The sequence below is a fragment of the Notechis scutatus genome, chromosome 3 (assembly GCF_049901735.1).
Source record: "Notechis scutatus isolate UNSWTSFEM ecotype Mainland chromosome 3, rNotScu1.2, whole genome shotgun sequence".
In the NCBI taxonomy this organism is placed as follows: Eukaryota; Metazoa; Chordata; class Lepidosauria; order Squamata; family Elapidae; genus Notechis; species Notechis scutatus.
Window position 1 is genome coordinate 80,329,031 of NC_142011.1, and position 19,746 is coordinate 80,348,776.

Sequence of the window (19,746 nt, forward strand, 5' to 3'; positions counted from 1 at the left end):
CCACTACAGTGTGGGACGCCTAATCCTAATTTAATACCTGATGGATGGAATATAAGAGTGTTAGATTTGCAAGATGCTTTCTTCTCCATTCCTTTGCACCCTGAAGATGTAGATTTGTTTGCTTTTACTATTTTGAGTATAAATCAGGGGCAGCCCGCTAAGCGATACGCATGGACTGTCCTTCCGCAGGGAATGTTAAACAGTCCTACCATGTGTCAAATGTTTGTGGATTGGGCTTTGCAACCTTTCCGGAGTAAATTCCCGGATTGGAAGGTTTATCATTACATGGATGACCAAATTAAATAAAAAAGGAGGGAAGCTCCTGGGGCTTCCGGCGATTCAAGATCAATTAAATCTAGCTTTATATACTTTAAATTTTTTAAATTTGTCTGGTAACCCCCCTGCGAGTGCGGCCAGCAGGCATTTTTCTTCTCCTTCTACAGATGCGGTGAGACCTCGGGTGTTGGTGCGGTTCCTTCCGGATCCGGCATGGGTTCCTGCTGAGCTGATAACGTGGGGACGTGGTTATGCAGCAGTTGAACATCTTGGTCAAATTCGTTGGGTTCCTGGTCGGTGCGTTCGACCTGATCATTCGCAGGCATCTGTGAAGGAAGTTTCGGAGGAGCAGGATGGCGTACCTGTGGTTCCTGATTCTCTTGATGCCGATAGCTCGGACGCGGCGCTGTGAAAACTGGGAAAAGATGACTGCTTATCTGAGGTTACCAACTTGTATGCAGCAGGTTCCATTGGGGAACCGGACTAAATTAATCTGCAAACAGCGGTATCCTTTGATTTTTCCAGCATATTGGTCCTGGCATAAGGATCAAGACATTCTTTACTCGGGACCTGATAAGGATATTATATCTTCAGCCTGTGCAACAACTCTGATCCTGTTTAATGTTTCTGTTTCAGACTATGGACAATATCAGTGTCAATTGGAGTTGCCTAAGTTACCTTATACAGACTCTCTTTCCATTCGTCTTATGCCTCCACGAACTTCGATACGGAGGCAAAGAGATGTTATTATCTCAAAAACTAGAGACCTTGGTGATAATTTATGGAAAGAAAATTCCTATATCAAAGATATCCGGATTGCGGCCAAGGGTTTAAATGTTACTAGTTGTTGGCTTTGCATGCATATGCCAGGAACTGGGGAGGGTGGTGTATTGTTGCATGCTATTCCTTTGGATGAGTCTAAAAGTCAGAATCTGGGCACATATAACAATTTTACTTATTGGAATCCTGATCCGACAAAGAAAAATCAGACTTTGTACATGGCTAAGGTGACCTTTACCACGACAGCTTCGGTTTGTTACTATCGCCCTCCAGTTGCAAACTCTATTGATTTAGGTAATAGTACCCTTTGTAATACGGTAGTGCTTATGGAAGGAGGCTGTATGGAGTGTGCTGCTATTACTAAAGGGGAAGAGGCAAGGAACATTTCTGTTCCAGGCTGTGTCAATAATTCAAGAACGTCCAGTTCGTTGTCTAAGGCTCTGTCCATCACCAATGACTGCTGTGTCAATAGAACAACTACTAAAATGAAGGGAATTACACACGGGGCATATGTTCTTTGTAATTGGATGTGGTTGATGTGGAAGTGGGAAAGTCAGGATGCGGCCAATACAAATCTGGGAAATGTGGTCTATTTTCCCCTTCCTGATGGTCTATGGCTGCTGTGTGGAGACACGGCTTATCAGCAATGGCCAAAAAATTGGACAGGGGTTTGTACAGTGGGTATGGTAGTTCCTGTTATCTATAAGCTGGATTCACCTCCTTCAGATACTCGGATCCGAAATCGTCGGGAATTGGATTCAGGTCTAACTATGGGAGGTAACCTATGGACACAAATTTCCCGAGGTCTTATCCCACCTTTGGGAGTTGCTATGAACTATAGGGATATTCATATTTTAAATAATTTTACTGTAGCTATGTTTAATGATACTATCAGAAACTTTAAGATGATTAATGCAGAAATGTCTGAAATTCGTAAAGTTACTTTGCAAAATCGATATGCTTTAGATATTATGTTAGCTGCCAAAGGAGGAGTTTGTGCTTTAATTCATTCGCATTGCTGTGTTTTTATACATAATTATGAGCCAAACATTACAAAGACTGTTCAGGACATGGAAGCTCGTATTGCTCAGCATCAATCTGGAGACGATGGGTTTAATGCATCATTCTGGGACAGTCTGTGGTCCTGGCTTCCTGATGGGTCATGGTTTTGCTCCTTATTGCAAGGGGTTATTATTATTGCTATATGTATCTTATTATGTTGTTTTATTCAATGTATTCCTAATCTATTACAAATGTGTACCTCAGCCTTCCGGCGTGCGGGACCAGGTCGTGAGGGAACTGTGTACTATGCCACTAAAACACCCCCCATCTTTGAATAAATAAAAAAGGAGGGAATGTGGTAACATATTTTATTGATCATTTTCTGTAAGTCCTTTGTACAACTATTAGCATAGATCTAGGGATATGCAGGCATTCTTGGTGGGGGTAGGAGTACCCTTGCAATGAGTGTCTCATCCTGTTATGATCTGCAGGTTTAGAAGGAACAGGAAAATAGGTAAAAGTTCAAGGTACACAGTTGTGCTTTCTCATGGGACTTTCCAGACTTTCCCATGGGACTTTCCGTACCTGTATGTTCTCATGCTGTTGAGGTAATATCCTGTTGAGGTCATTGTTTTCTGAATATGCATACTGTACTTTTGCTTGTTTTTTTTCTCTCAATAAATACTGCTACCTGAGTTCACTCAGGGCTGGCATTTGCTCAGACATTTTCCCTGTGTCTCATTTCGAATGCCAGACCACCACAGTGTGATATTACCAGAGAAAAAGCTACGTAGGATTAGGTTAACAACTCTTAATGCCTTTTTGGCTATGTAGTTGCAGTGGGCTCTAGCACTTAGATCATTAGAGGTGAGTATTCCAAGGTCCTTTACAGAGCTTGGGTCATCAACAAGATCTTGACTATTCAGCTTGTATTTTATTTTCTGATTTTTTTTTGCCAATATGTAAGACAGAGCATTTATTTGTTGAGATTTGAAGTTGCCATTTGTTTGACCATTCAGATACATAGTCAAGATCTTTTTGTAGGGTAGCAGTATTGTCTGTGGTATTGAACAGCTTTACATCATCAGCGAAGAGAACGCAATTGCTCTTAATATGATCACAGAGGTCGTTTATGTAGAGTATGAAGAGAGTTGGTCCTAGAACACTGCCTTGGGGGACACCACTATTGACAGGTACTGGATTTGATAGGACGCTCCCGATTTTGACCATTTGTTGTCTGTTTGACAGGAATGCTTCTATCCAGTTATTCAGTTGTCCAGAGATACCATAGGATTTTATTTTTAGGAGTAGTTTGTCGTGTACCACTGAATCAAAGGCTTTACAGAAGTCTATGTAGATTGCGTCTATTGCTTTGCCCTGGTCGAGTTGTGTCGTCCATATGTTTTTGCAGTGTAAGAGTTGCAGATTACAGGATAGTTTTTTTCTGAAACCAAATTGTTTATTGGAGAGTAGGTTGTTTGTCTCTAAGTGGAGGATAATGGATTGGTTAATAATTGATTCCATTACTTTACAGGTGACGCAGCATAAGGAGATTGGCCTGTAATTTTCAACTAGGCTTTCTCTCTCTCTCTCTGTCTGTCTCTCTGTCTCTGTCTGCGCTTGTGTCTGTATGTGTCTGTCTACTTCAGTGGCTCTGATAACTAAAGCAGCTAATAAAACAAGACAATTTTAATCATTAAAATATTAGATGTGATCAGTAGAAATCACACGAGGAGCTTCTGGCAAATAAAATTCAGATGATGTTATTTAAAAAGTCAGACAAAGTTCTTATAGATAAGATTCAAAGTTTTAAAAAATTTTATAATGAAATTATTTAGATCACCTTATCACCTTTCAATCCAGGTTGCCCCATACTCCCTGGAAGACCCTATAGAAAACAAAGAAAAATAGCATTTAAGGCTCTTGCACTGTTTACAATAGCAACCAGGCTTTGTAATAGCTCTACAATACTGTACCAGAGGTCCAGGAATCCCAGGAAGTCCAGATGGTCCAGCTTTTCCCACAATACCCTAAAATATAATGAATAAACCTATGTTTCTTTGCATTACTTTGAGGGGATACTCTCATACCTCACAGGTTTGCTCCCCCCCCCAATCCATACTGAATTATCCTAAATTTAATTTAGAAGAGAATAACTGTAATTCAAAGTTGAGTCCTTGGTGGTCTCTGAGCACGGTTGTTTGTTTGCGTATATTTAATTACCTGCAAGGAAACACCGATGCTGCCTCTTGAAAAAGCACCTGACAACTAAAAAGACCAAAGAAGTCCTGACAGCACCTTTGGGACAATCATGACATGGATGACTGAGAATCTCAACATTTAGCTATGCACTTTGGGATGAACACCCTTCGAATGGAGCGGGAATATGAGCGGATTTCCAGAAAAATTGCAGACTATAGGAACTGTTTGTGCTTCAGTTTGAGATGCAGACAACCAAGGCTTATCCCCAATAGCCTGCACCTATGTTTAACAGTGAAAAGACACAGGGCAGAAAACATTCTGCAGAAAGCACAGCTTCAACTTCCCAATGATTCAGGTGACCTCGAGAACACAGACAAACCTCCAAGTGGCCTCAATAGCTCAGCTGTCTGCAAGGAACAGAAATTCTTCCTTTCCCCACTATCTAGTCAGAGCTGAAGAAGCTTCTTAGATGAGAAGTGAAACACTGTCCAGTTCAAAAGTCCAGTTGTCTGTTCAAAAAGCACCTTTGGGATACTCACCCTTATATTGGTGCCAACTACAGTATTAGTACCCTTACTTTCTAACCCTCATCCAAGTAATTTATAGTTATGTTGAATGACAGTTGACACTTCTTCCAGCTTGATGGGAAGCCATGCACAGTTGCTAAGTATGTCATTTTTTTTGTACTCAGAATTAAAAACGTAATTAATTTTTAAAAATTGTTTGACAAATTTGTCCATGTAGTCCTGTGGTGTATGGTTCTTATTTATACAAGTCTTGCTGAAAATTATACAATTGTAGTCAGACAGAAGCCCTTTATCAGTAGAATAGCTGGCCAGAAACCCAGCTTTATATTATGTATGCATTATAGTAAACTAAAATGGCCAAAATTCAAATTAGTCACTTATTTACAGGAATTTTTTTTAAAAAGTCTAAATAGTCAAACAACTGCATGAAATTATAGAAACTGTAAGAAAGTATATGAGATTTGTTCTATTGATGGTTAAATAAGAGAAACAAAAGTTAGAACTTTTAAAATTACAAGAAAAAGATTAATTTTATCATTATGGTTGATTACTATAAGCTATTATTAATTCTAATGAGTATTAATAATTAATATATATTAATATTATGAAGGAAAACTACTGGTAGTGTAAGATTATACCTAGAGAAAATCATCACTATTATGATGCTGAGTATTGTTCAAACGAATTGTAATCAGACAACATACTATCTACATGGATATTGAATGTTGTTGTTGTTATTATTAGTATTAATATTAGTAATAATAATAATGAACTTATAGAAAGTATCTTTAAAGAGTTGCGTAAATAACTATCATTTGAATATGACATGTACCTATACCAAATTGTAGAAATATTTAATCTAAGCTTAGGAAGAGCTTCTCAACAATTTATACTCACTCTAAGTCCAGGAAATCCAGGAGGACCAACTCCACCAACATTTCCCTTTGAAAAAGTTAAATTATGCCATTGAAAATAAACATATGTCTTCATATATGATTCAAATAAACATAGAAACAATCCACTGCACATTTAATCTACACAAGAAAATTATAGAAGCAATGCTATATTTAAAAAAAAACCAAGACACTTCTAAATTCAGCATCTTATTTTCAAAAGAGTTGTACCCTGTTATCTACAAGTACATTATTTCCTTTTGTATTGTGTCTTGTCAGAAATGCAGTTTCCTTAAGTTCAAAGGGAACATTTGCTTTGCATGGCAGATCACACACTAGGCTAGGGACTAGATTTAGGAAGTAAAATTGGGGCCTCATACCTCTACAAGCCTTCAGCAATTTAAAAAAATGCAAAACAAACAAATAAACTGAAAAAAAAAACTACATTTATGTCCCCACTAATATCTGAAATTCTGAAGGTAGAAAAAGGTCACAAAATGGGTTACATTTTGTATCCTAAAGTTCTTTTTTATTAAGCACATGACATCAACAGGTTTTGATGTACAAATTAAGATCCTGGCCTAGAAGCTGAAAAACTGGCTGAATAACTTTGGACCAGCTGCTCTCTCACTTCTCCTTCTCTCTCTCTCTCTCTCTCTCTCTCTCTCTCTCTCTCTCTCTCTCCCTCCCTCCCTCCCTCCCTCCCTCCCTCCCTCCCTCCCTCCCTCTCCCTCTCTCTCCCTCCCTGTCTCTCTCTCTCTCTCAGACCTACCTACCTCATAGGATTATTGTGGGGAAAATTAAAGCGTTAAGTACGTTTGCCACTTGAGTTAAAGTAATAAAGACAGATAAAAATCTAATAAATAAATAAAGAATATCATTCTTACAGGGCTTCCGTCAGGACCAGGAGGGCCTCTGTTTCCAAAATCACCTGGCAATCCCTGGTTGAAACAGCAAAAGAGTATTGTAATACTAATAAAAATAATCTGGTAATAATTATATTCTTATTCTCTGGCATCTTTGAAAATGCAAATATTTTTTCAGGAGAATGTACTGGGTGTTTTTGGTTCAGCAGCTTCCCATAAAATCTGACATATGTGAATGGTCATGCAACACACTAACAGATCATTTGTATCATTCAACATAAAATGCTTTTTACCGCAACCGATTTGAAGTTCAGCTGTTGGTTGAGAGAGTGTGTCTTCGGTTTTGTGCTTCTTGCAGTAATCCTCGGAGTAATTACTCCGAGAAGCACAAAACTAAAGACACAAGCCTGAAGATGACGAATGAGATTTCGTCGAAACATCCCCAAGATACTTCCAATTTTACGCGGGAGAAAACCCGAATAACCAAAGATCCATATAACCAGCCATTCATTTATGTATTTCAAAACAGCTTCAGGATGAAACTTTTAATGTGCTTGATTCATTACATCAACTTAACTTAATGGATGAAGGGGTGTGATAACTCAGTGATTGAAGACGTTGAGCTTGTCAGCTGGAAGCCCAGGTTCGAGATACGAGGGCCATACAACAGGGTGAGCTCTATTCCTTGCCCCAGCTCCTGTCCATCAGTAGCAGTTCCAAAGCATGCAAATGTGAGTAGATAAATAGGTACCACTTTGATGGGAAGGTAACAGTGTTCTCAGTTAATATTCATTCACTCAGCGATCATTCAAAGTTACGATGGTACCGAACACGTGGCACTACAACAACTTGTCCTCAAAATTTTGGACAGCCTAGCACCTAAACAGTCACATAATCGTGATCCAGGTGTTTGGCAACTAGCTCACACTTATGACAGTTGCATCATCCCATGGTCACATGATCACCAAAATTCACCTATCTAAAGAAACACTGAAAACCCGAGAGAACTCATCCAACTTAGTTCTAAAGCTAGTAGGTTACAGTGACTCACAGGTTTCCTGCCACTCAAACAAACCAGGAGCAAGAACCTCAGGGTTATAGAAGTCTTATAGAATGTTAAGCGAATACAGTATAAGCATGTGCCTATCCTAGCAGAAAACCCAAAGTACAGGTTTACAACAGATAACGAAATAGGAGTAACTTTCAAGTATGAGGACACTACACAATCATGCTTTGAAATCCAGTAGCTTTTATATACAAGTTTTTATTAATCTAACAAGCTGACACTTTTACTGTAGAAAGAGGAAAGAGATAAAAGGGCATCCTTTCCTTGAATCTGCTCCTTAGCTAAAAGCCTTTGAATCACTGAAAAGACAACAGCAGAGCGGCGGAGAGAACAGGTCTCTATTGTTCATCACTGCTATCGGTTCTGCAGAACTGGGCCGAACTGGTAGAATTCCACCACTGGAGCAAGGGTTAAAATAGTACCAAAAATACCAAGTAATGCTGACCAGTTGTACTTCAAGGTTAGTGGTCTCTCTGGCTGGCTAACACTAATATATCAAGGCAACACTTTATCAAATTTAACTCATTTAAAAAGGCTAAGAAAACAATGTTCAGTTCCCCAAACAGCCACAATTAATTCCACATGTCCAAATGCTTACTATGTAACTTTACAAGCGCACACATATATTACACACTCGCACATAAATTACTATTAGTATATTTTGCAATTGTTCAAGAAAGTTAAACGCCACCAACTTTAATACTACTACCCAAGAAAGAAGCCTATTCACATTTTACTAGAAGTAACAATGCATTGTTTTTGTAATTACAGCAAAAGGTAAGCATTTTCTATCATACTAATTTTAGTTATAAAAAAGCCTTTACCCCATTGGCCTAATATGAAGTTTGCAAAATCTATGTATCATATATAATCCAGGTGGCTATAACTTTAACATATACTAAAATTTGCTAGTTGGTATATAATGTACATACTTATGGAAAAATACAAATTTGGAAGTATAAAATATCTTAGCATAACATTCATTCTGGCATTTGGATTATAATTTGGATTATAATTTCTTATTAATAAAACTAATCGATTGAAGTTTTTCCCCCTTCATTGGCATTATTAAAACAAATATTCCAAATTGCTTCCCAGAAGTTATCTATCTTTTTAAAAGAATTTTTATGGTTAATACCTGTGAAACTTACATACCTGCTTACATCTGCAAAAATGTAAGCAGTACAAATATAAGAAAGTTTTAAAAGAAAAATGATAGGGCATGTGGACATGTATTTTCTGTAATCACCAGGAAATTTGTAATTGAAATAAGAGTTTTGGACCCTCTTTAAAGGGCATCTATTCTTTAACTGAGAACTAAGTCTGTATCTAATTCTTCAATTAAGTAGCGTCTGTCTGAAACTGCCTCCCAAAGAAAAAGACACATACTATTGACCAATGTTGTTTCTGAAGTTTTTATAATCTAAAAGCACTGAGTTTTAGCACACTGAATTTCCTGAATTCACTATGGATCTGCCCATCTTCCCCAGTTATGCTCTATTTTCTTACGAATTGATTTACAATTCATGTAAGGAAAAAAATATAAATAGTAAATAAATTAATTTTATTAAAATTAAATTAAAATTAACCCCTTTAATGCAGAATATACAAAGAACATTTAAGGTGCAATAAGGAGACCAGATCCCTAGCTGCAAAAACCTGAACAACTCATAAATTGGCAGCATAGAGTTACAGCTTTCCGTGTTGCTTTGCTGCCATCTATGGTCATCCAGAATTTTGGAAATCTTATGCTGTAATCCTATAATTATATATCTGAAGGAAGCACTTCATTATATTTAGAAATAAGTCTAACCTGAATAAACTGAGCTGTCAATCAATACATGACACCATACAATGAAATAAATGTTTGCCACTTACTATTCTCCCCTTTATACCTCTTTTTCCAGGTAAACCTGGAATACCCTGAAAAAAATAACAAAATTTAAATTTTCAATAGAAGTTACAGGTTTATTTAGATATAGCTTGCTATTATTGTTCTTTCATGTTATATTGTTTGTGCTTATTCATCATTACTTTTACCAAATGAGAGTTACATTGAATTTCTTTCACGAGTAGTAGTTTTGGTTGAGCAAAGATGCCTCAGCTTACTCACATTTGTTTTCATAAGTGTTGATCACTTTTTCATTTTGCCCATTTTGGACCACAAATGATATTCAGGGTGGTATTTTTAAAGCTCATTCTTAATTCTTATGATTTACCCACATTGCTGCTTAGTCAATAGTTAGTCCTACTGTGCAAAATAACTGAGGACACCAAAGATACCCTTAGAAATAAGATCACGAGTCATCCCATTTATAATAGATTAAACAATTATATGGACCATGATGATTTATTTAATTCGATTTAGACTTCAATAAGGATTATGACAGAGGGGTCTTCCAGGGAAGAGAAGTTTCTTCATATAAACTGGCCTAAATTGTTGAAAGAATTTAAAAGAATTGAAGTCTGAACTGGTCTGGAAACAGACTAGCAAGCGTGAGTGGCAACACAATGAAATTATAATATAATTATTACAGTCAGATCAAATAACAATCTATTTGCCCATTTTAGACAAGTTTTAAGACTATTTCCATGCACAATGCAATCATTCAACAGGGTTGAAATATAAATTTCCATAAAATATGAATCCTATAATAAAAAACTAAAAAATAGTGCTGATTCAGGATCTCAATGGTATATTTATTGTGGGTGGAACAATGTATTCTATATTCTATAAAACCTACTCTTTCTCCCTCAGGTCCAGGATTCCCAGCCACTCCCGGAGGTCCAATGAAACCCTTTGGAATTATAAATAAGAAAAACAAGAACATGAGAAACTTATTCCCCAACACATTATATTCAACTTTTAAGCTTACCAACACAACTAAAAAATAAACTTCATAATTTCTGCAGTCCCATTCTGGTTGTTTCCAGAATGCTTGGAAACTTATGACCTTAATGGAGCTTATCTGTCACAGTAGTAAGTTGTGATGGTCATAAAACAGGTCACCACATGACCAAACCAATTTTATGACCTTTTTGCAATAGTTAAGTAAACACCACAGTAAACCAACTGTTCACACTGAGCTCATTTTGCCAAAAAAATGGAAGTAAATGTCAGGTTTTGGGGTAAAAACATTGTAAAACATGGTGATGTGACTATGGGATGCTGCAAACAGCTATAAATATGGACCAACTGCTGAGCACATAAAATGCAGTCATGTGACTATGGAACAAGTTGTCATAACTTCAGAATTTGATCTAAAGTAATCTATAAGTCCAGGACTACCTGTCCTTCTGATTTTATTTGACTTCAGAAGCAGAGCCTGAATAGTGTCACCTAAGCATGCCCTTATTTATGTAGTCTTCTGATATAAAATAGTATATCAGGATTTAATATAAAACCACAGGCACAAAAAGGTTTCTATTCACATATGCACACATCCAAAAACTGAAGGATTAGCATGAACAGATTGAAGACGATGAGAATAAAAGCCGTATGTTAATGAAACTCATTTTATGAATAAGGATTAATCAGTGAGTAGAGAAAGAATAACTTTGCATGAAATACCTCTAGTCCTATGTTAAATTATGGTTGAGCAAACAAAGCCATGCATATAATGCTTACTTACTCTTACACCTTTAGGGCCTGGGTTACCTTCGGGTCCTGCTAAGCCCTAGCACAAGAAAACATGTCTTTTACATTATTTTCCAAACAAGAAAACAATATATTTAAAAGGTGTTAAATGTATTAATTTGCAATGTTGGTTAACATGCTTTTTGAAATCATGTCTGTAAAAGTCAATATTCAGTACATACAATATGGCCCTCAAAGGGCTTGTAAAAGATACATAATTCCTTTGGTATAGGTACTATTTCCTTTTTTGATATAGTCAAACATTCATGAGAATTGCAGTCTTACTTCAATAAAATAATAAACTTAAGCTTGGATGTGATTCCATATATTTCCCAATCAATATAATACCAATATACCCATCCCAAATCTTTTAAATTCTTGCTCCTTAAGAATGGCTAGCATAATGCTATTGAGTTATGGAATCAACTATGAAACAGTAAAGTTTTAATTCTGTATGTCCATGATAATAGTTTATTATTTAACTATTGCTACAGAAGCTAAAAACAAAGTTGAAACTAATCTGAGTATCTGGATGAGAACACTTTTTTTGCAATCGCCCATGTCATATTAATTGTATTTTATAAGGAATCCAGACAATTATATTTCCATTTTTGTTATAAAAACTTTCCCTTTTCTCTCTATAAAGATCAGTAAGGAGATTAATGCAACCCAAGGAGCTGTTCATCTTTAAGCATCATATGAATTTTTTTTATGCAAGTGGAAGCTAATTTCCTGACCTTTTTCTTACCTTTGAAAACATAGCTCTGATGGGCCCTAAGTATTCTTAAGTTTGTGTTTTTGCAGAACCATAACAAAGAAATCCACCCTAAAAGACAGCTGTTAATTCCTATGCATTTGTCTCTCTTCTTCTATTCATTGCACTTTTTTTTTAATTCATCACTATTATTACTGAAAAAGCAAAAATTATACCAGTGCTAATTCTTATTTCTTACATTCTTTTTTATAAATAGCTACCTATGTTAAATCCGTACTGATTTCTGATATACATGTATTAAAACATGATAGTTTTTTTTTTCAATTATACTATTGGGAATGTTTTCATTTTAAAACTAGAAGGTTTTTTTAGAATGAATTATTGATAAGTAAGAGCATGGTTTCCCTTCAACTGTATAGTTTTGGATAGTTTAGTTAATAGAAAAATGTATATTGCATAGTTTTTCTATTCTGGACTGAAGTCTCTGTTTATGAAAAGTTTTATGACACTTCTATAGTTTATTAGAGAGAATGGTTCATTGTTTTATGAAAAATATAGCACTTGAGAACACGTTTTTAAAAACAGTGCTGATTCAGGATCTCAATGGTATATTTATTGTGGATGGAACAAGCCAAATTAAAGCAATGGATGCCTCAGACCAAGGACTCTAGAATTCTGACTTATGTTTCTTCTAAAAATTCAACCTGTTTGTTTGATCATTAGATATAATGTCAATATTTCTATTATAGGATTAATTCTAGAAGAACCTTACACTTTTTGATATGTGCAATAAGTATACTTTGGAAACAAACTACACACATTAAATAGCATACAACAAATTAAATTAGATAAGGATATCTTAATTTATTTTTTTCAATTATCTTTTCTGGTAATTTAGGCTTGAAGTATAGTTACTGCACCTGCCTGCCAGGGTAACCAAGAGCCCCAGGGTTGCCAGTCATTCCTAGAATTCCCTAAATTGAGAAGAAGAAAAATACACTTTAATCATCTATGTAAGTATGAAATATTCATTACAAATCCACTCTTCATTTAAGATTACATAAAATATATTCTGTATGCAGCATCATAACTCAAGTAAGTGGTGGAGAATGTAACTCAAAAGCAGTGAGGTAAAGAGCAGGGCCATTTTGTAGGGTCTTGAAAAATAGATAAACCTGGCTTTTTAGGAAATTTTTAGAGTATAGAAAAAAATATAAGAAATTGTACATTTTCTTTAGACAAAAGAGTGAGATTTATAAAGCAGAGTGCACAAACTAATGCTAGGGCTGTATGACTGCTTAGATTGAAATGAAAGTATCAACAGGTTGATTATCTACAACTGAATGCCATCAACTCCAACTCTCATCAAATATCCTAATGAAATAATTCAAAAGCTGGGGTTAATGCCTGTTTTTAGTGACTCAAAAGTTTCTGAAGTGTTGGAGTTAATGACAGATTTGTGAATAGTGATATAGTTATAATTTCTCTACTTTCCTTTTTAACAGCAAGAGGTAGTCTGTTATTTATCACTTATTATTTTACATAAATTCTATTTTCTATTATTCTCAAAGAACAATTGGACAGTTTAGCAATTTGCAAATGTTTTTAAATGCAATGAATTAATGTGTGTTTTTGTGGTTGAAATCAACTAAAAATCTGTAACAGTTGAACATGCTGTCATTTTTTTTAAAATACTGTGAGAGATATTGCCTTCTTCCGAATCATTGTCATAAATATCTAAGCAATTAGTAGTGATTCATCTCTCCTGCTCACTGCTTTTTGAAATGTCTTTGAATATTAGTAGCTCGAGTTGATATGTTGTTTGTTTGAGCTTCGAGCTTGGTGATATGGTTGCAAACGTTTCATCCCCATTCAAGGAGACATCTTCAATGCACTTTGGATTGTGATTGTCTGAGGAAGTACTGATCTTTAAATACCTTTCTGAGTCCTGGTCTGATTTCAGGTTGTGTGATTGGCTGGCTATTGTTATTGAGTAATAGTTCTTGGTTTTAAATACCATCTGTGTGATGCCTTCGGGATTGTGGTTGATGTTGTTCTTTTGTTCTAAGTGGTTGGTAGATTGGGTCACGTCAATGTATCTTACTTGAATTCAATACTTGAATACTTGTATTCAATACTTGAATATTGAATACTTGAATACAGCTCATCAATCTGGAACCCGCATTACGTATCTGATATTAACACAGTTGAGAAAGTCCAGAAATATTTCACAAGAAGAGTTCTCCACTCTTCTACTCTTGCAGAATACCTTATGCCACCAGACTTGAAATTCTAGACCTAGAAAACCTAGAACTACGCCACCTTTGGTCCAATCTAAGTATAGTATATAAAATCATACATTGTAATGTCCTTCCTGTCAATTAATACTTCAGCTTCAACCATAACAATACAAGAGCACACAATAGATACAAACTCAAGGTAAACCGCATCAAACTTGATTGCAGGAAATACGACTTTAGCAACAGAATGGTCAATGTCTGGAATATTCTACCTGACTCTGTGGTTTCTTCCCCAAACCCCAAAAACTTTAACCTTAGACTATCTACTATTGACCTCACCCCTTTCCTAAGAGGTCTGTAGGGGGCATGCATAAGCGCACCAACGTGCCTACCGTCCCTGTCCTCTTGTTTCTTTTTATTTTTCTTATATGTATACATTTCATGTATTCATAACTATGTTTATACTTATACCTGTTATCTTATAATCGCTTGACAAATAAACAAACAAACAAATAAATAAATCTATTAATTTATTGGTGGAAAATAAGGCTTCCAGGAGTTCCCTTACTCTCCTTGACTTTGCCTGGGTTACAACAGTTGTAAGTTTCATTTAGAACGAAAGAACATCAACCACGATCCCGAAGGCAGCATTTAAATACCAACGAACAGCCACGCTGTTATAAAATTAGAACTTGACAGATCCCAAGAAATCGGACTACATCACCTGCAGCTGATCAAATCAACCCTAAACCAGACAATGACATCTTCAGAAGACATCGGAACACAACACTAATTTTTATCACACAGACAATACTTAAAACCAAGGACAATGGCTCAGCAACTATAGCCAGTCAATCACACAATCTGAAATCAGGCCATGATTCAGAAAGGTATTTAAAGGCCAGTTCTCCCTCAGACAATCCCAATCCAAAGTGCACTCCTCGAATGGGGACAAAACATTTGCAACCAAATCGCCAAGCTCGGGGCTCATCATCAACATCACTGCTTTTTATTTTGATTAGCAATAGTTGTCTGATATGTGAGATTTTAATTGGTGTGCAGGATTAAACATTGGCCCATATTCACACAAAAGACGTTTGACAACCCACCAAGCAAGCATGAGGAGCTTATTAAATATTTGGGATTAATATACAGCATATCAAATCATGATTGCTTTACTTACTTGCTCCCCTTGTATCCCTCTTGGTCCTGGATATCCCATTAAACCCTGCAGGTATAAAAAACAACAACAAATGTTGCACTGAAGTCTAAAACACTCCCATATGTCCCCATATAAACAGAAGCAAGCACAATCCTTTTTTAAAAACTCTCCCAAGAGAATTTTGCCAAGTTTAGTTTTTAGACTTGGCAAAATTTCAGTACATGAAGTACACGTATCAGTATATATTACTGATATAGAGAGGGAGAAATCCTTATCTCAATATAATTACTTACTAAAATTTCTAATATGCCACCTGGCTGATATCGAACGTAGGTTTGTTTTATGTAACATAAATTTATATATTTATAATTATTCAAATTTGGATATAGATGAAGTAGTTTTTCAATCCCAAATCTTTTTCAGAGCATCTTGAGAAGCTAATTTGATTATAGCAGATACAATTCTCCACAGAGCTCTAAGAATTTAGCTAGAAAAAGATATTTGCTAGCATTTTTTTATATGATAAAAGAAATATTTTGTTCTTATGACAATAGAAGCATCTCAGTGAGATAGCTGATGTAAACCTGTTGGATAACTCACAATACTTTTGTTTTGCATGTGTGATCAAAAAGTTTTGGGAAACTTTCTAATCAAATATGCTATACATTATGGGAAATATACAATACACTGTGACGGGGAAAATCCCATAATATACAATATACTAACTGGTGAGAGCTAATGTAATGTAATGGTTAAGCGTTAAGGTGTTGGACCAGGAGTGAGGAAATACAAGTTCCCTCAGGAATGGAAGTTGGCTGGGTGACCACACAGTTCTAGCCTGGGAAGGAAGAAACAACCATCTATAACCCACATTGTGCAAACATAGATAAATGAAGTTTTCATTCTGGAGTAGATTGATTAGGACTGCTAATAATATGAATTCATATGCTCCCAAACATACATTTAAAAATTGTTTTCAAGTCTAAATTAAGAAAGGCATTGACCAGGAACAGATACAAAAAGCTGATAACATCAAAAGTATGAAACATAACATCACAATATGAGCTCCAACCCTTGGGTAATTGCAACAGAAATATAAAAAGGATACGCATTGGCACCACAAGATCACAACACACATTTAACCATTTCCCCAGCCACAGATGGCCATTATGAAATGATGCATGTGTACAGTTTGATCTGGAGGAGAGTATTTTGAAAGAATCCGAAAATATTCTATTACCACCTTTTGGATGTTTTTGGCAAAATGAATGTGATAATAGCTTGACAATTTAGTGGAAAATACTTACCTGTTTCTTAAAATTTGGTATCAATAAAACAAGGGAGGAATGAAGTAAGGGATTATTTGAAGAGCAAGTGCAAATCCTTCACATGTAAATTAGGTCTGAACATAAATATGCATTCTTGCGGTTCCTAAATTAATATCCTTCCACTTCATCCATCAGCACATTTCACTTCCTCTTAGTCTACATAAAGGAGAGCTAACTCCTTTTTGTGGTAGTTATTCAAAAGAGTTTTAAATCTAACAATGGAAGTACATGTTAGTGATAATTAGTTTGTAAAGGTAAAGAAACATTGCAGCTGACAGAGGTCCTTGTTTATCAGGCAGCTGCAGTACTTTTATGTGGCCTGCCCCGTTTTCTTGACCTTTTAAGAGAAATGTGTAGCTACAGCAGTAACTTCTGTCTGAGAATCCAGACAGTAGACTACAGCTACTAATTGATTATTTCAGACATGCATACAAATGAGAAAAAAAATTGACAAAGTGACCAGAACTCATTCTAGTAATTGAACTTGTATAATTTCATGCAGCTTCTTTGAAAAACACAGGTAATCCTTGACTTACAAACATTCATTTAGTTCAGAGTTACAGTGGCATTTTAAAAAGTGACTTAACAATGTCTCCCATATTTACGACCATAGTCAAGTCATGTGATCAAAATGTGGTTGCTTGGCAACTGGATGCATTTACAATGGTTGCGGTGTACAGGGGGTCATGTGTTCACCATTTGTAACTTTCCCAGCTGGTTTCTGACAAGCAAAGCCAATAGAGAAAGCTGGATTCCCTTAACGATTCTGCAATTCACTTAACAATTGCAGGGATTTGCTTAACAAACATGGGAAAAAAGGTCATAAAATCTGACACAACTGACTTAACAACTGTCTTGCTTAGCAATGGAAATTCTGTTCTCAATTATGGCTGTAAGTCAAGGACTAACTGTATTAGGCTGATTTGTAATTTTGGAACTATAATGCTTTTTTTTGCCAATGGAGATTCTCAGTCAATCCAGGTCATGGTTGTTCCAAAAGTGCTTTTTCCGGAGGCAACTGGACTTCTCTTTTTTTTTCTTTGAAGATGTTTTACTTCAATCGAGGACCTGTATACTGCACGAGTCAAAAAGAGGGCTGTGAAAATATTTACAGACCCCTCACATCCCGGACATAAACTGTTTCAACTCCTTCCCTCAAAACGATGCTATAGAGCACTGCACACCAGAACAACTAGACACAAGAACAGTTTTTTTCCCAAAAGCTATCACTCTGCTAAACAAATAATTCCCTCAACACTGTTCAACTATTACAAAGTCTGCACTACTATTACTGTTAATCTTCTCGTCACTCCTTATCACCCATCCCCTCCCACTTGTAACTGTAGGACTGTAATTTTGTCGCTTGTATCCTTACAATCTATATTGACTGTTTCCTAGTATGATTTGATTGCTTATTGTACCCTATGACTATCATTAAGTGTTGTACCTATGATTCTTGACTCTTGACAAATGTATCTTTTCTTTTATGTACCCTGAGAGTATTTGCACCAAGACAAATTCCTTGTGTGTCCAACTACACTTGGCCAATAAAGAATTCTATTCTATTCTATTCTTCTCATACAAGAAACTTCTTCAGCTCTGACTCAATGGTGGGGAATGGATTTATATTTCCTGCACAGCTGATAATTTGCAACCTTTTAGTGAGTCACTGAGGCACTGTGCTGTCTGCAAGGCATATAAATCCTTCCATTCCCCACCATCCAGTCAGAGCTGAAGAAGCTTCTTTGATGAGAAGTGAAAAGTTTTCAAAGAAAAAACAAGAAAAACCCAGTTTCTCTCTGAAAAAGGACCTTTGGGATAATAAGGACCTTTTTTATTCTCACCTGGAATAAATTAAATAGTAATTGAATATAAAGCAGGCTTTCTAGATATTGCTTAAACCTCATTGTATTAACTCCATACATGGAAAGAAACTTTAGAATCTAAACATTTTAGAATACTCTTTTCTGAACAAAACATTGGATATAAATCCAATGAATACAATTTCACATTTGTCTGCAATGTGTAACAATTTTCAGATGAAGCATGCTGATGTGTCATGTTTTGTTTACGGCACTGGTGAATACAATATTAATTCATTCTGATATATTATTCTTGTTCTGTTTAAAATATGTTCTAGAACACACAATAATATATTACATGCTTAAACCCATTGTTTGTCATAATTAGCAGCCTCTACAAATTTGTTTGAAATTTGATTGGCAATTCTTCAAATTAACTAGCTATCCTTTAAAAAAAACATGCTTGACATTTTGTACAAGTAAAATATCATTTGAATGTTATTCCCAATCATAAAAACACATATCCCTTCCACATATTCCCAGAAAGACATTTGCAATAGTTACATCACATTCAATTTTTTTCTTGATCAACTCTCCTGAGTGAGTGGCTGGGTAATTAACACAGAGGTCTTGCTGTGGGATCAAAAGCTCCCTGGTACACATGTAGAAACCTCAACAGCTGCCTGAAGCCCAATTAAAATCTGAACTGAATTTACCTCTGTGAAATCCACTTTACTATACTAATACCTTTTTTCTGTCTCTCTTCTTATATACATATTGTTTAAAAGCAACAGAAAATATATACTATGCACCCTCCTATACAGAAGATACAAAGGTGGAGTAATCATTATGAATAAGCCAGACCATCCAGGGAAGTAAAAAACAGATTTGATGGGAATTGCAGATTTTGTGGGGCTTATTTGTAGAAAACAAACTCACTACCAAAGCTTACTCCCACTCTGCTTGGATATAAGCTGACAGCCAGCTTTATCCTAATCAAGTCCAAAGCACGTTCTGACAAGATTCCAGCTCAGCATTCAGAAACCTGATGGGTTTTGCTTTGACAAGATGGCTGTCAGCTTGTTCAGGCAGGATGGGAACAAGTTCTAACAGCAATCTTTCTTTTTTTAATGCACAAACAATATCTAATCCTTTGGTGCACAAAGCTGGATCACTGACACCTTGTTTCTACTCTGCCTGGATAAGCTGACATCAAAATAAGGATTAGTTGCTACTATAAAAAGCATGCA

General features: G+C 35.9%; 1 protein-coding gene across 1 annotated transcript in view; it reads right to left on the minus strand.

The window, feature by feature from the left end:
• The window catches only part of COL24A1 (collagen type XXIV alpha 1 chain), a 145,863-nt gene that overhangs the window by 94,357 nt on the left and 31,760 nt on the right, over positions 1–19,746 (minus strand). Inside the window, exons 7-15 of the mRNA XM_087960561.1 lie at positions 15,388–15,432; positions 12,885–12,938; positions 11,245–11,289; positions 10,357–10,410; positions 9,491–9,535; positions 6,568–6,621; positions 5,685–5,729; positions 4,035–4,088; positions 3,902–3,946 (exon numbers count right to left, since the gene is read on the minus strand). Of these exons, the coding sequence (XP_087816687.1) occupies positions 3,902–3,946; positions 4,035–4,088; positions 5,685–5,729; positions 6,568–6,621; positions 9,491–9,535; positions 10,357–10,410; positions 11,245–11,289; positions 12,885–12,938; positions 15,388–15,432 (441 nt within the window). The remainder of the gene's footprint in view (positions 1–3,901; positions 3,947–4,034; positions 4,089–5,684; positions 5,730–6,567; positions 6,622–9,490; positions 9,536–10,356; positions 10,411–11,244; positions 11,290–12,884; positions 12,939–15,387; positions 15,433–19,746) is intronic.